At 34.6% G+C, this 17,771-nt stretch overlaps 1 protein-coding gene across 1 annotated transcript; it reads left to right on the forward strand.

The window, feature by feature from the left end:
• Positions 1–982: 982 nt before the first annotated feature.
• LOC133196211 (uncharacterized) lies at positions 983–16,129 on the forward strand. The gene is made up of 8 exons (XM_061332125.1): positions 983–1,078; positions 3,724–3,829; positions 4,796–4,834; positions 8,514–8,579; positions 12,555–12,684; positions 12,808–12,944; positions 15,297–15,338; positions 15,628–16,129. Exons 1-8 carry the CDS (start codon positions 1,040–1,042, stop codon positions 15,663–15,665), a joined length of 597 nt encoding a protein of 198 aa, XP_061188109.1. The 5' UTR covers positions 983–1,039; the 3' UTR covers positions 15,666–16,129.
• Positions 16,130–17,771: the final 1,642 nt, after the last annotated feature.

Here is a 17,771-nt window from a genome sequence, read left to right on the forward strand (position 1 = left end):
TTTTTTTAATTGAAAATTGATCAACAAATATATTTTAGGATAACAAAAAGTATAGGTATCCAGGTATTTGGAGAAAATTGCATCTTTTTATGCTTATGTAGTATTTTAGTTCTTCTATTTACTTCAATTGTTATATATAATACATTGTGTAAAAAGATTGCGCTATCATTCATATATCATGTGTAATTTCATGTCATGCAAATAAGCATTGGTATCTAATGATAGATTAAGGGAAATTCAATTTGTTTTATGGGGTACAAATGTCAACATTTCACAAGACCGTTTCTAAGACTTCAAAAAAACCTTGAATCCTATTGAGATACATAAAATGAAAATTGACGAAAAGATCCCAATTTCAAGCTTCAATTTGAGACTTTTTAAATAAAATGATAAATTTAAGAGTTATCCTTCCTGGCTGAGGTTCGGATATCCAATTTAAAACTGTTGTGTTACTTGCTAAAGGGATTGACAACCCATTAATTATAGTCTCACACACAAAAAAGAGAGAATAAAAGAGTTCAACAAATTATTAATTACATGTTATACCGTCCGATGTCTAAATTATTTTTTTTTCCCGAAAAATAATGCCACCACATTGTTAAGCTCAACAATTGACAGTGTTTAAAGTTTGAACTTTTACTTGCATATACTCTGGTGCATGCACTTTTCCATTAAAGGTAGGCACGTGGCCTTTGAAAATTACATGTGTTAATCTCCAAAATCATATGTGGTTAAAAAAAATGGCCGTCATATTTAACTTAGCTATCCTCCGGAAAATGGGGGCCGCCCTGACCTGTTAGAAATGATACATTGCCCTAAGGCCCAAGTCACGAGGGCTTGTCCCGAGACACAGTTAGATGATATGATAGAAGAACGTGAAATACTGACAAGGAAAGAAAGATAATCCATTTAGCGTATCACGCCATTCTTGCAACGCAATTAGGAAAAACACTCTCATTGCGATAGCAAGAGAAGGAACCAAGAGTAACAGTTTTCGGAAAGTTACGCAAGTTTTTAAGCAGTTAAGGCAGTTTGCTGAATGATGGATTACGATAAAGATTTTTACCGGAGAAAACAGGTCTGGTCTATCATAGCTTTTACGATGTAGATCTAACCAACTTTTTTTAAAAATGAGAACGGTCATGGTCATTACGTTTAGAGGAATTTCGGATTGTTTTATAACAACATTGTGCTGACCACAATGGAACTTTTCTAGATTGAACATCTTTGTAACTCAAGATAGCGTTAAATATAAATATTTTTTGTAAAAACAAGTGTAAATCAATCAGTATTCTGCAGGTCACCAGGTGTGCATTATGCATGACAGGAATGTTGGACGGTTCGCCCCCTAAAGACCATTCGCGCTGAAGCGTTTCGCTCCGAGACGATTCGCACCAGTTGTACCCCATGATTTCCTTTAACCAGTTAATTGATCGTAATTATCCCTTGTTAATAGTACAGACTCTAAAATGTGCTACTACACCTCAGAAACGAAACAACCATTCTGTGCAAGAAGCCAACCGTACCTTTTCTCTTTAGAGAAGTGAACAGGCTTTCAACTAGATGTAGGCAAAAGCCTGTCCACTTCTCGAAAGAGAATATACCGTACTGTGCACGGAACGAACCATACCGTTCACAAAGCAAACCGCACCATTCACAAAACGTACCATACCATACACAAAATGAAACAAATCCTGTGTAAGTGGTGTAGTAGCACGTTTTACGGTATGTAATTATTACCTTTTTAGCGACTTTTGTATTATTATTAATTATTCCAATGATTATTCTGATTTCCATATTACTTTAATTACATATACATATTATTGACGGTCTTTGTTAAATAAAGTAAATAATTTTACGTATAATGTAACACAACGCATTTTAATATTTTTATTATACCATAAATGGGTTTACTGATCTGAGATACATATATGTCTTTTTGACAATATTTTATAGTGATATATGTACAGTATTATACACTTACATTTTATTTAAATTCACTAAATCAAACAACCCACCCATACACATAAATTTATAGGCTTTATGTTAAGCATGCATAGCTTGAACATCGTTATTAAAGATTGCAGTTGAAGGATTTTCAAATAAAAAGTACTTTCTAAATCGGACATAAACAACTTAAAAAGTAATGAAACATCAATAAAGTCCATACAAACTATGCAAATAGATACACACATCTAAATATTTATAGAAAATATGCGACGTGAAAGGTCTCAGCACAAAAGGTCTTAAGGGTGAATGGTCTCGGCGCGAGATGGGTGAAACATCCAGTTACCCATGACAGCACAACCTTGGTCATGTTGGATGACAATATTTTTTCTGGGTGCAGTATTTATATACGATAATTTAAAAACTGCCTTAAAAATGTCTTTTTATCAATCATCAGGCTTCTTGAACATGATGTTGCATATGAAATATACACCACAGTGAGATGATTAATATATCTAAATTATTCTTAGGAGCCTTGTATAATTTCAATGTATTTGTGGCCAACAGCAGACATGTAAGTTAGGTTGCCAGTAGCCAGATAGCTCAGTTTGCAGAGCAACTGAGTTCAGGGGTCTGGGTTTGAATCCTGGTCTGATCTATAAATTTTTCTGTTACATTTGGTGCCATTGAAACTGGGACTAAAAATACTAGCAGGTAAAAGTCCTGCAAGGGGCTAAGGAATCTGGATTGGTGTTTTGAACTTTTGAACTTTTCACTAGTTCCAGGGGCAAAGACATTTAAGGAGGAGTGTGGTGGTCAGACAGGTTTGATCATCAGTGGCCAGACAACTCAGTTGGTGTAGCACCTCTTTAGACTTCAGGAGACCTGGTTTCCAGTTCTGTTCTGGTCTATCGCTGTTTTTGCCTTCCTGTTAGATATTTAAAACTTAATTCCAAAATATTATGTTTTTCTTATATATGTTATTTTGTAACTTTGGGGTGAAAATTAATGTTAATCATACTTACTTCTTTGAATTTTACTTGACTGTAAACATTTTATTTTTAACCTGCTTATGTATTGTTTAAAACTAAAAGCACTGACCAAATTTACAAGGTTTCAAGATTTCAATCTGGGACATACCTTGCCACATTGTCATTCTTTGGACTTCTTCTTAGAGCCATAATGTTTAAGATGGTATTATTCATAGTGTCTACATCAATGAACCCAAATTGTTCCCCTGAGTTGTTTCTTGTTAGTTCTTAGAACTTATATGAAGCTATTTCTGATCATGCTTTGCAGGAGAGTATTTAAGCATTGAATCATTGTTTTTTGAAAGATACAGTCTCATATGCAACGGTGTGTGCAAACAAATTGGGTAACACGCGTTAGCACACACGTTTGCAGTTATGAGACTATATCTTTCAAAAAATAATGATTTAATGCTTATATTTACATTTTTTATCTCCTTTCATTGACTACAAAGTGATTTATATTTCAAAATCCTAGTATTATCCTTTGGGTAGGTTACAATAATTGGAAGAGCCGTTGCAACAGTTTCAGTTCAATGTGAGCGTGAATTTTGATTTTCGCTTATGACGTTGCACTTCCACAGCATTCAACTTTTGTGATGTCAAAATAAAACGCATACTTTAACCTTTTGACCCCCTTTTCATGTTATGGTGTTTTGAATGCTGTAGCTTTCCTCACACTTTATAAGCAAAATACATGTTGAATGTAAATATATCCTTTTTAAATCCTTAACTTTCTTTACTTCAGGAACTAATGCAAAACATATATGTTTTGAAAAAGGACATTACACCCCAAGAAAAAGAGGCAATGAAAGATATCAAGTCTTCTGTCCAGCAAGCATGGGCAATCAGAGGTAAACAAGCATGGGCAATCAGAGGTAAACAAGCATGGGAAATCAGAGGAAAATAAGCATGGGCATTCAGAGGTAAACAAGCATGGACAATCAGAAACTGTAAACAAGCATGGGCAATCAGAGGAAAATAAGCATGGACAATCAGAGGTTAACAAGCATGGGCAAACAGAGATAAGGAAAGCATGGCCAAACAGAGGTAAACAAGCATGGACAAACAGAGGTAAACAAGCATGGCCAAACAGAGGTAAACAAGCATGGACAAACAGAGGTAAACAAGCATAGACAAATAGAGGTAAATAAGCATGGACAAACAGAGGTAACCAACCAAGCATGGACAGAAAGAAGTAAATAAGCATGGACAAACAGAAGTAAATAAGCATGGACACACAGAAGTAAATAAGCATAGACAAATAGAGGTAAATAAGCATGGACAAACAGAAGTAACCAACCAAGCATGGACAGAAAGAAGTAAATAAGCATGGACACACAGAAGTAAATAAGCATGGACAAACAGAAGTAAATAAGCATGGACACACAGAAGTAAATAAGCATAGACAAATAGAGGTAAATAAGCATGGACAAACAGAGGTAACCAACCATCGGCAAACAGAGGTAAACAAGCATTGGCAAATTGGTGTTAAGAAGCATGGACATTATGGGGTAGACAAGTATGGGCAAACAGGGGTAAACAAGCATGGACAAATAGAGGTAAATAAGCATGCAAAGAGAATGATTAATGACAAGGTTGTCAAGTAGATCATTTTTTAGTGACCGTTACTTGACTGCCTTTTGAAATTTTGATCAAGTATGTACTTGAAAACTTGAAAAAAATTCCCAGACTTAAGAAGATGGAAGCATTTTTGCTACTAACTGATAAAGAGACTATGCCATATTATTTCATTGAATTAATTGAATCCACGATAATTTCCAATAAAGGAATAAGAAATCTTTGCTGTCTCTTTTCAGCCATGCCATGTGTTTTGTTTGGTTACCTTCAAATCGCTGGTAAGCCTATATTTGTTTTATAATTACAAGTATCAATAAATTAAATTTGATAATGTAAACATGAAACAATTAAAATAAAGTATGAAAGCCCTAGCATCAACTGTTCAAAAGTTGTGGCCAAGATTAAAGTTTTTCAAAAGGAGGTTTAACTCCAAGGTCAAGGTCAAAGGGTCAAAGTTCTTGGTATCCAAAGGAAGGTCTTGTCACAAGGATTACATATGTGAAGTATGAAAGCCCTAGCACCAACTGTTCAAAAGTTATGACCAAGGTTAATGTTGGGTAAAATTTTGCAAAACTGGGCCAAGGTCAAGGTCAAAAGGTCAAAAATAGATGGTACCCAAAGAAAGGTCTTGTCAAAAGGAATACATGTGTGAAATATGAAAGCCATAGCTCCAACCAATCAAAAGTTATGGGCAAGGATAAAGTTTTTGCGGACAAACAGACAGACAGATAGACAGACAGGGCAAAAACTATATGCCCCAGAATCTTCGATTAGAGGAGCATAAAAAGGTTATTGAATGAATACCAGGAATTTGTCTGCCCTGGTCCACTTTACCACAGAATGATCTCTGGCAGGCAAATTCCCGCATTCTGTAAATAATCAATAACCTATGATTATTGACTTTTGTTGAGGGTTATAAGGCTTTCTGTATCCAAAGATATTTTACCGCGGCAGGTATCTTGATTGTTATCAATCCAAAGAAACATGATGGAATCTCTTTTAATTTGGTCATATTATAAAACATCTCTTCATCATAAGTACATGTAACAAGTTACATTATTGGAGAGACAGGAAAATTTTACCCCATGAACAGTGGGGTAGATATGACAGTGTAAAATCTGTTGAGAAATATATCAAAATATGTAATGATTGTTTAATATCTCCTTTAAACACCTATTGGAATGTTTGTTTAACGTCCCTTCGAGAATTTTTCACTCATATTTAGATGCCACCACTTGCAGGTGGAGGGCTACAAATTAAGACCTGTACTCGGGACTTAAGGCCTTTGAGCAATGAGGGTTCTTTTTCGTGCCAGCACCTACTGGGATATGGGACCTTGGTTTATATGGTCTCATCCAAAAGACCAGTCTCCATGTCCCACAGTGGGATTTGAACCTGCAATGCAAGGATCAACTCCTCACCCCATGACTCTAGAGCAAACGCTCTAACCACTGCACCACACCGGCGACCATTGGAATGTAGATATGGGTTTATCGTGATCAAATTCCATTACCGGGGTAAGTTTGAATGGCTTTATAGTGGATTTGATCATGGACCAACCCATATCTATATCCCAGTACTGAATAGAAGTTAGAAAAATGATACCTTATTTCTTTATATACACATTTGTGATGGCTTATAACAAATATTTGCATATTTATAATCTTAAAATCATAAAATGTTCTGTTTTTAGCTCACCTGAGCTGAAAGCTCAAGTGAGCTTTTCTGATCACCCATTGTCCGTCGTCCGTCTAGCTGTCTGTCCGTCTGTAAACTTTTCACATTTTCAATTTCTTCTCAAGAACCACTGGGCCAATTTTAACCAAACTTGGTACAAAGCATCCTTGGGTGAAGGGGAGTTTAAATTTTAAAATGAAGGGCCAAGCCCCCTTCCAAGGGGAGATACTATATTCAGGGAAAATTTTGCCCCCGTTTTATTTTCGCCCCTTTCGCCCTAGACAAAAGAAGGCGAATTTAAGACGGGGTGAATTCAAAGAAAACAGTATAACTTCTTAAATGAAACTGTGACAGGGCATATTTAAAAAGGGGCAAAATTGTTTGCAAGTGTAAAATGGCGAAAATAACACGGCGTGAAAAAAACCCTGTATACAGTAATCAAGAAAAGACAAAAATAGGGTGGGGTCATTAAAAAATCTTCTTCTCAAGAACCACTGGGCCAGAAAAGCTGAAACTTATGTGGAAGCATCCTGGGGTAGTGTAGTTTCTAAATTGTTCAAATCATGACCCCTGGGGGTAGGGTGAAGCCACAATAGGGAATCCAAGTTTTACTTTGAAATATGTAGAAAAAATCTTTAAAATTCTTCTTCTCAAGTATCACTGGGCCAGAAAAGCTGAAACTTATGTGGAAGCATTCTGGGGTAGTGTAGATTCTAAATTGTTCAAATCATAACCCCCGGGGGTAGGGTGGGGCCACAATAGGGAATCCAAGTTTAACATTGAAATATGTAGTAAAAATCTTTAAAAATCTTCTTCTCAAGTACCACTGTGCTGGAAAAGCTGAAACTTATGTGGAAGCATCCTTGGGTAGTGTAGATTCTAAATTGTTCAAATCATGACCCCCGGGGGTAGGGTGGGGCCACAATAGTGAATAGAAGTTTTACATTGAAATATGTAGAAAAAATCTTTAAAATTCTTCTTCTCAAGAACCACTGGGCCAGAAAAGCTGAAACTTATGTGGAAGCATCCTGGGGTAGTGTAGATTTTAAATTGTTCAAATCATAACCCCAGGGGGTAGGGCAGGGCCACAATAGGGAATCCAAGTTTTACATTGAAATATGTAGTAAAAATCTTGAAATATTCTTCTCAAGTACCACTGTGCTGGAAAAGCTGAAACTTATTTGGAAGCATCCTGGGGTAGTGTAGATTCTAAATTGTTCAAATCATGACCCCCGGGGGTAGGGTAGGGCCACAATAGCAAATAGAAGTTTTACATTGAAATATGTAGAAAAAATCTTTAAAATTCTTCTTCTCAAGAACCACTGGGCCAGAAAAGCTGAAACTTATTTGAAAGCATACTGGGGTAGTATAGATTCTAAATTGTTCAAATCATGACCCCAGGGGTTAGGGCAGGGTCAGTAAAGGGAATCCAAATTTTACATTGAAAACATGTACATATGTAGAAAAATCTTTAAAAAGTCTTCTTCTCAAGAACCACTAGACCAGATAAGCTGAAACTTATATGGAACCATCCTGGAGAAGTGTAGATTCTAAATTGTTCAAATTATGACCCTCGGGGTAGGGCGGGCCACAATATGGAATCCAAGTTTTACATTGAAATATGTAGAAAAAATCTTTAAAAATCTTCTTCTCAAGAACCACTGGGCCAGAAAAGCTGAAACTTATGTGGAAGCATCCTGGGGTAGTGTAGATTCTAAATTGTTCAAATCATGACCCCCGGGGGTAGGGTGGGGCCACAATAAGTACTACAAGGAGGGAAATCAGTGAAAAACAACAAGGCCAAAGTTACTCAGGTGAGCCTAGTGGCCCATGGGCCTCTTGTTTAAAACCCATTGGTGTACATATTTGATCTGTTGAACATGTCAACCATTTATAATGTTACTGTGAAATTGCATCAACTGTTTATGACTTCACAATGAATTTGTAGTCATACGTGATGAACTGTATCTATTTAGCGATAAATACACATTGTTCAAACAGTGTTGTAAGGGAAAGAATAAACAAATGTAAATTTTTGAGCAATAGATAACATTGCGTTAGGTCTTATAAAAATCCTTTTTTAACAACTATAACCAGAAAAGAAAGTAAAAGCCTTGATGCTGAGCCAATGTTACAATTTGATATAAATCTAGAACAGTTTTATGATTAATTAATATACTTTAAAATACTGTAATTTAAATATGTATAGGCTAAGTTATCTGCATATTATTTGAAAGAGAAATGTGATTCCAATGAGCAGTGTGTGATTTCTTTTTTTAGGAATACCACGTGCACCAGCAAAGATACCAAAACTTCTCAAGTCTTTGAATTTTGGCTCTCATATGTGTAAGTAGTGAAATTTTAGTATAAGTGCTTAATTTGTAGGAAATTAATTAAAAACTGAAATTGTCTCTAGAGTATAAGACTTTTTAAAATTTAGAACATTGTACACCATAAAAATGAATATTGAGTCAGGAAATTATAGATAAGTAAAGCTGTTGTCAGTAAATTTCCAACATTTTTAAAAACTGATTTTTATCATAAAGTCATCTGAAATGGTTTTCAGTGGTTTTTAATTTTATTCCTGTACTTTGCATGCACCAAATACCATGTTGAAAACTAATATTTTAGTGTCAAAAGCATCAGGCCAAATAAAAAAATATGTGTGGTTCCGGTTACCCGACCATCCCTATTTTATACCCCTGACCCTAAACTTTTTATTGGCAATTTTTCATATTTTTTCCGGAATTTTCCCCAATTTCCATCAATGGCTCCGGTTTAAGTTTTAGTTTCAGCAATGATGGCCCCCTTGCACAACATAGTGCAAGTGTTTATTAGTGTTAAATCCAAAGCAAGCTAGCATGTAGGTGTACCCTACCAATATTGACTAGTATATTATCACACTACATCTAAATGTCATTTGCAAAGTAGTGATAAGTATTATTTAGAAAAATTAGGAAAATCATTTTGTTTAAAAAAAAAAAAAAAAAAAAATCCCTACCTACTTACCCTCAGTTTTTTGGAGGTGTAACCGGAACCACACATATTTTTTTGTTTGGCCTCATTATTAAAATAGTCTGTAAGTTTACAAGAAAGTATAGTATATGCTGAAATTTATTTCCACAAATCACAAATTAAAGAGAAGGTAGCCCATACACAGTGTACCAGTAGTATACATACCATAGTTCTGGAATATAAAACCTTTGTTCTTAAACAAATTTTTAGCTCATTTGAATGAAGTTGAGGGGAGGTTATGCTGTACTCGGCTTTGGCATCTTTATGTAATGGATATATGCCAAATACTGTTCTATATGTAAAATTATCAGACTGTTTGAGGCCCGTTAGGGCCGAAAACAGTCTGATAATTTTACATATAGAATTGTATGAGGCATATATCTTACTTAAAACATTGCTATTTAAATGTCCAAAAGTTACCTGGAGGAGTCCGATAATAACACAATAGGAGTTTCGGCATCAATAGTTTTCTACCTGAAACCATCTAATAAGTAGACAAAAGAAAAGATCAAGTTTTTTTTCTTTAGACAGTAAAATCAGTGAGTGAACTCTTTTGTTTCATTCATTCAATGGCAGTCGTTTGGCTTAGCAGGAACTATGGACAGTGGTCAGGTGATGAAAGATTTTTTTTATGATTCGGAATATTTTTTTTATTAAGTGCGTTTACAGATACAGTGTTGGATGATATCTTCAAAATGCATTTAAAGTAAAATTGCGGATTTTTATCTAAAATTTTGATTGGATGATATAATGAAAATCTTGGGTTTTAAAAGTGCGGTCATTGGCGAACAAACCTTGTTAAATGAAGAGATTCGCAGACTGGTTCTTTATCAGAAATGGATTTAAATTGGCTTATTCACAGTGCTGTATCGAAAACACTTTGCAAAAACCAAATTGAAAGTGTTACTTTTGAGGAAGATTAAAACTCCAGTTTCTTCTTGGATTTGCTATTTTTAACAACTTAATTTCCTCGCGTTCGCTTTCCATGAATTTTTTCTCCCTAACTTTTTTTTTTTGGTTTCTGGACAAATTAAACCTTGATTTCACTCTAGTTGTTGTTTTTTAACTACTGTCCGATTTTGTTATCACTGCTGTCCAATAATATATTATTGGACTGCTAATTATTATTATCGGACGGCTACAGGTAAATTTTTAGACTGCAAGAACAAAGGCATGACATCACAGCAATGTTTTAATACCTGGTATTAATGTCTCAGATGTATGTATGACAATCATGCTTTGGATGCTGGATCTATCTATTTGTCAAGATGACTGGCCAGGCTAAACTTTTTGAAGTGAGTCTAATCTCAAGTAACAAGTAGTCTTGCCTGGACCAAACTTGCAAGGATGATGCAGTAAGAATATAGTCATGCTTTAGATGCTGCAACATTTTTTTAGATAATTGGGAAAGTGAAAGCTTTAAGAGCAGGTTTATCTTACTTGAAAGTTTTAAGAAAAAGTTTACTTTCCTTGGCCAAATACTGGCAAATAGGCAAGAATGAGGCATCTGGAGATGCAAACCTATATACATAGTCATTTTTGCTGCTTTATAACTCTACTGGTTAGAGACCAGAAGAGCTTATGCAATATTAAGGTGTTTTTCATCTGTCCATCTGTCTGTAAACAATTTTTAGCTCACCTGAGCTGAAAGCTCAAGTGAGCTTTTTTGATCACATTTTGTCTGTAGTCCGTCTGTCTGTCTGTAAACATTTTCACATTTTCGACTTCTTCTCCAGAACCACTGGGCCAATTTCAACTAAACTTGCCACAATTAGCATCCTTGGGTGAAGGGGATTCAAGTTTGTTCTAATGAAGGGCCACGCCTTCTTTCAAGGGGAGATAATAAAGAATTGGTGAAAAATTAATAGCATCTTTTAAAAATCTTCTTCTCAAGAACCACAGGGCCAGGAAAGATGAAACTCATGTGGAAGCATACTCAGGTAGTGTAGATTCAAGTTCAAATCATGACCCCCAGGGGTAGGGCCAGGCCACAATGGAGGATCAAAGTTTTACATAGAAATATATAGGAAAAATCTTTAAAAATCTTCTTCTCAAGAACAGCAAAGCCATGATGAGTCATATTTATATGGAAGCATCCTCAGGTAGTGTAGATTCAAGTTTGTTCAAATCATGACCCCCGGGGGTAGGGCCAGGCCACAATGGAGGATCAAAGTTTTACATAGAAATATATAGGAAAAATCTTTAAAAATCTTCTTATCAAGAACAGCAAAGCCATGATGAATCATATTTGTATGGAAGCATTCTCAGATAGTGTAGATTCAAGTTTGTTAAAATCATGACCCCCCCCCCCCCCCCCCCCCCCCCCCGGCTACTCCTCTTACAGTTTTGATCCAATTTCAATATAACTTGGTACACAAGTAGACTACACTAAGATACATAATTCTTTTGTCGGATTCTGATTTTGGTGGACACGATTGGTATGGTTACTAAAAATAGAAATTTCTGTGAAATTCTTTCAAAACACTACTCCCTCCTACAGTTGTGATCTGATCTCAGTATATCTGGATACACAAGTAGACTATAATAAGATAGATAACTCTGTATATTAGTTCTTTCAAAGGCTACCCCTCCTACAGTTTTGGTCAGAGTTCAATAAAACTATGTACACAATAGATACACTATGACATATAATTCTTTCTATACACTATGACATATAATTCTTTTTATCCAATCTTATTAGATTGCTTTTTATCATTTTTTGATTTTGATGAACGGTTTTGTCATGGTTACTAAAAATAGAAATTTCAAAGAATTTCTTTCAAGAATGCTACTCCTCCTATAGTTTTGGTCCAATTTCAATAAAACTTGGTACACAAGTAGACTTCACTAAGATACATAATCCTGTGTATTGCTTTTATTTTATTTTATCAAACGGTATTGCCTTGTTTACTAAAATTAGAAATTTCTGTGAAATTCTTTTAAAAGGCTCCTTCTACAACAGTTTTTGTCAAATTGCAATTTGCCACAAAAAGAGATGATACCAAGGATCATAATTTTATTTGTTGGTGTTGCCATAATTTCAAGTCCAAGTACTACTTTTCTCTACCTTTGTTAAGTAAAAACCAGTAGAGCTACAATCTCATCAGAGACTTCTGTTTGATATGTGTAATGTAAAAATGGGTACTGAAGAAATCAACTAAGGCATTTTCTTAAAAATTCAATTGGTCCGAAACTTTGTCAGCCTCACTCATAGCTAACATTTACTGAGGCTAGCTTAGCAAGCTTTGTTTACCTCTAAGATTTTTAATATTTCCTTAACAATGGAATTTCATTTTGGAATTATAGATGCCATTGTCTTTGGATTATGTCTTGGTTATGGTCTAACACCTAGACGAAAGATAATTAAAGAAGTCTTACATAAACACAACATAACCACAGATCACAATTTAGGAAAACTGATTGCAATGGATGAAGAGTAAGTACCATCATTCACTCTTTGTAATACCTCTCCAGATGTTTTCACTTAGCATACAGATATAAAGAAGAGAAAGGATGTGAATTAAGTGTCTTTTATATTTCATTTTATGACTTTCTGTAGGGAGCATTCTTCTTCAACAGTGCCACTCTATAACTACCAGAGTGCTCAGAAGGCATATAACACAGAGATGAAGAAAGGTCAAGATAGTCAAGTTTGGTCACCTCTGAATCAATTCCAGAAGACAGAGGAAACACAAGGTATATCTGTTTGAAAATGGGGAATTTTGCAGTCCTAAGAATTGTAACAATCTTCACCAGAGGGGGATCCAGCAATTTTTGAAAAGGGGTTCCAGGGTGGTGCCCCCCCCCCCCCCCCACTCAAAGAGAGAATCTTATGCACAGGAAGAGAAATATCCTCTAATACATACAACTTTTAATGACTTATTTATGTCAGTTCCTTCAGAAAATGGTCCAAAAATGGTATAACCAGAGTTTGTTGGAATCTTCCAATGAACTTCATATGGTTGCTAAAGATAAAAATTTCTGTGAAATACTTTCAAAACACTTCTACTACTATAATTTGGTCTGATTTTAATGTAACTTGGCATGCAAGTAGATTACACTGAGATAAATAATTGTCTTCATCATTTTTATGTCTCCCCTTCCAGGGGAGACATATTGTTTTTGTCGATTTTCTTCTTCTTCTTCTTCTTCATCCAAATTTTGTCCAGGCCGTAACTTTAATACCCTTTGACATTAAGACTTCAAACTTGGAACATGGATAGATGACATTGAGAAGGAGTGCACGCCACCAGCATTTTTGACCTTGACCTATTTATAAGGTCAAGGTCAATCTTTTACATCAAAATAGAGTTCAGCCCATAACTTGAGATCCCTTTGATATTAGGACTTCAAACTTGTAACATAGGAAGAAGAGCTTGAGACAAAATGCACTGCATTAGAATTTTATTTTGACCTTGACCCCTTTCTGCCTTCAAGGTCAAATAGGGAAAAAACACGATCAGACCATAACTTGAGAAGCTTTTGACATTAAGACTTCAAACTTGGAACATGCAGAGGTGGTGTAAAGGAGGGATGCATGCCACCAAAATTTTTGACCTTGATTCAATTATTATAAGGTCAAGGTCAATCTTTAACATCAAAATAGAGTCCAAGCCATAGCTTGAGTACCCTTTTATATTAGGACTTCAAACTTGTAACAGAGAAAGAAGACATTGATACAAGATGCAACACACCAAAATTTTTGACCTTGACCTCTTTTCTTCCTCAAGGTCAAATAGGGAAAAAACTTGATTAGACCATTACTTAAGAATCCTTTGTTATAAAGACTTCAGACATGGAACATGCAGAAGTGGTATGAAGGAGGGATGCATGCCACCAAAATTTTTGACCTTGATCCAATTATTATAAGGTCAAGGTCAATCTTTTACATCAAAATAGAGTCCAGGCCTTAGCTTGAGTACCCTTTGATATTAGGACTTCAAACTTGTAACATAGAAAGAAGACATTGTTACAACATGCAACAATTTAAATTTTTGACCTTGACCCCTTTCTTCAAGGTCAAATAGAGAAAACATGATTAGACCATAACTTGAGAACCCTGACATTAAGACTTCAAAATTGGAACATGGAGAGGTAGTATAGAGGAAGGGTAAATGGTAACATTTTTTTCACCTTGACCTATTAATAAAGTCAAGGTCAATCGTTTACATGAAAATATAGTCTAGGTCATAACTTGAGAACTTTTTGACATTAGGATTTCAAACTTGGAACAAGGAAAGACAACATTGAGACTAAATGCACTGCATCAAAATATTTGACCTTGACCCCTTTCTTCAAGGTCAAATAGAGAAAACATGACTAAACCATAACTTGAGAACCCTGACATTAAGACTTCAAACTTGGAACATGGAGAGGTGGTATAGAGGAAGGGTGAATGGCAACATTTTTTTCATCTTGACCTATTAATAAAGTCAAGGTCAATCGTTTACATGAAAATATAGTCTAGGTCATAACTTGAGAACTTTTTGACATTAGGATTTCAAACTTGGAACAAGGAAAGACAACATTGAGACTAAATGTACTGCATCAAAATATTTGACCTTGACCACTTTCTTCAAGGTCAAATTAAGAAAAACACGACCAGACCATTACTTGAGATCCGTTTGACATGAAGACTTGAAATTTTGTACACAGAATTTGAGTTGAGATGCACTGCATTATTATTTTTGACCCTGATCATATATTTACACTCATTAATGTTGGTAAAGAAGGGGAGACATGTGTTTTTTTGTAAAAAAAACAATACCCACTAGTTTTATATTGATGAATGATGTTGCCATGGTTACTCAAATCGAAATTTCAGTAAAATTCTTTTAAAAGGCTATTCCCCTACAGTTTTATTCTGATTGCAGTATTCTATTTATTGCTGCTGCAAAGTTTCAAGTCCAAATGCAACTTTTCTCTTCCTTTGTTATAAGTTCAAACCAGTAGAGCTACAGTCTTGTTAGAGACTTCTGGTTTAGGGATAACAATTGAATCAGATACTCTGGTAGCAAATTAAAGATTATAACTATTATTCTCTTGCAGAACCAGATGATGGATTTGAAGATTTTTATGCTAAAAAACGAGGTATTTCTTTAATCATCAATTTCAAGAAGGAAAATGAAGTACATGTATTATGATATTTTACCAAATGTGATCAAGGTTATTGACTAGCTGTTGCCTTGTTCAAAGTAAAATTGTATAAAATGTATTAGACATTTATTTTACAAATACAGTATATAAATGAGTAAATTTCATGGAACTGTAATTTGAGAGGCTGGAAGTAACTGTATGTAATATCCAGGTGAAGGAAGGCTGTTTAGAAGAGGTAAAATAATATAGGTATAGATGGCTGAGATTTTGTTTGTCATTTCAGGTAGAAAAACCAATGCTTATGGAGATGAACTGGACTAACAGTTTGATTTTCTTATGGAACAGAGAGTGTGTTATAGTTTTGCAACCAGATTTGTCATCACGTTCATTTCATAAATTGAAATGCATTTCATGATAAAACTGCAGGCCCAGTGTTTTCTACCAGATGAGACAAAATCTATCAGACAGACATGTGACTATAATAACTGTGGAATAGAGAGATATTTTGCAATTTTGTAAGACTTTTAGATATCTGGTTCATAATTTGCATTTCATATGATATCTTTTCCTGTTTATTCCACAAAGTGGCCTATGAGATACAGATTTTCATATTTTAACACACAATAGTTGTATGCTCTTTTTTTGTTAAACCTCCTTATATTGAGCTGAATATTGGTGTGTGGATATTTGAAGATGGGTAGAGGTTTGAGTACTATATGGCCTACTTTATCACAATTAAACATGTAAACATTCTGAAAATTAAATAAAAAAAAATTGTAAATATGCCATTTTCGCTGTTTTTTTTTTGTTTTGTTTTTGTTTTTTTGTTTTTGAATTTGCATGGTGTACATTTGAACTGAATTTTGTTCGGTATGATGAGTTGAAGATTAAATCTGTACATACTTCATCCAGGGATGCTAATTCTCAAATTTGTTTTAATTTGGTTCAAAATGTATCTTTTTTCAAGTGACAATTTTCATCTTATGATTCTAAATATGAATTTTAGATTTTTTTTAACCTTTGAAAGTGAACTGGAAAAATTAAGGCTTAAGTCAGGGGTTCTGGTCTTGATAAGGGTGTATTGATAATACAGTGAAAATGCATTATTTCTTTGAAAATCATCTTCTCTTGTCCAGGGTATTATTTAAACAAACTAAGTGCATGGTTATGAAGCAAGGATGTTTCTTTCAAAATTGTGAAATTCATGGCCCCAGTAAAACATGTAATTATGCAAGATGGTCTACTCAGGAAAATTTCATTCTCATGTATAATTTTATTATCATAGGATATTTACAGCAATAAACAGAATTTGTGAAAATTTGTCAAATACATATCTCACTAAAATAAGGTGTAGTGAAAAATTGATGATCTACAGTACTTCAGTGGATCTTTTACAGTGTTGTATTATATTCAGGTGACCGGTTAGGCCCATGGGCCTCTTATCTGCAAAAAATACTCACTCAGACTTTTTTTTCTATCTACACAGCCAACTTCATCTTCACTAGCCAAGGGTTTTTGGTCCACTCTGCTCCCCTGAAAACCCTTGGCTAGAGTTTATGGGGAGCAGAGTGGACTGAAAACCCTTGGCTAGCGAAGATGAGCCAACCTGTGCTAGAGCATTTGATTTGTTTCATTGAAAATATATATGTTTCTCCTTACCTCATTCCAATATCATATTCATATACTGGTATAATGCTGTGTGAATTGCTTCTCATGAAGCATTGGTTTCAGGAGGAAGATTTAAGATTAGTTAATTAATTAAAGATAAGCTGATATCTATGCATGCATATCTGCATGTCTATGTATTGACTTCCAATTTTCACTTTCAAAAGATTTTTTTTTATCTTTATAAAGCTTACCATTTCCATTTTTTGTAGTAAAAGTGTCTAAAGTCATGTCTTGGTGTTTAATTAAGTCATCAACTTTTTAATAGAGGAAGAAGGAAGCGAGTGGATGGTAAACCTTTAACGTCACTTACGGTACTTTTGAATCTGATGATATACAAGATCTGGGTACAACAATATGAATTTCAACATAAAAATAAACTTTGAACAGTCCAGATAATTCAAAAAAATAAATAAATAAATAAACACAGGACACTAGGATACTTTATAACAATACCATAGTAAAGATAACTGAAAGCATGAAAATTAAGACACATGTGAGAGATTTATTAGATTTTTGGCTGAACTGATCAGAAAATGAGCGCTGAAAGTAAAATCAAAATGATGTTGGTACTGTAATGTTGACATGTGGCGATAGACGAAAGCTAACCAGAAAATGGTGTGATTATAGTGGATTTATTTACTTAAAATTCTACGTGTATGTGAAAAATTCATTTCTTTAATAGGTATCACCAGCTATCTTTGTTAATTTTATGATATTATAAAATTACCCAATTTTCTGACAGCAAATTACATGTATTCT

The sequence above is a fragment of the Saccostrea echinata genome, unplaced genomic scaffold, assembly GCF_033153115.1.
Source record: "Saccostrea echinata isolate AGI-Se365-2 ecotype Australia unplaced genomic scaffold, CSIRO_AGI_Sech_v1 ptg000030l, whole genome shotgun sequence".
Classification (NCBI taxonomy): domain Eukaryota; kingdom Metazoa; phylum Mollusca; class Bivalvia; order Ostreida; family Ostreidae; genus Saccostrea; species Saccostrea echinata.

Bases quoted from the DNA above. Each gene is read 5' to 3' on its own strand.
- LOC133196211 (XM_061332125.1), top strand. From the start codon at position 1,040: ATGATGGATTACGATAAAGATTTTTACCGGAGAAAACAG. The intron at 1,079-3,723 runs GTCTGGTCTATC...TCTTTACTTCAG, and splicing joins ATTTTTACCGGAGAAAACAG to GAACTAATGCAAAACATATA. The intron at 15,339-15,627 runs GTATTTCTTTAA...TTGTCATTTCAG, and splicing joins TTTTTATGCTAAAAAACGAG to GTAGAAAAACCAATGCTTAT.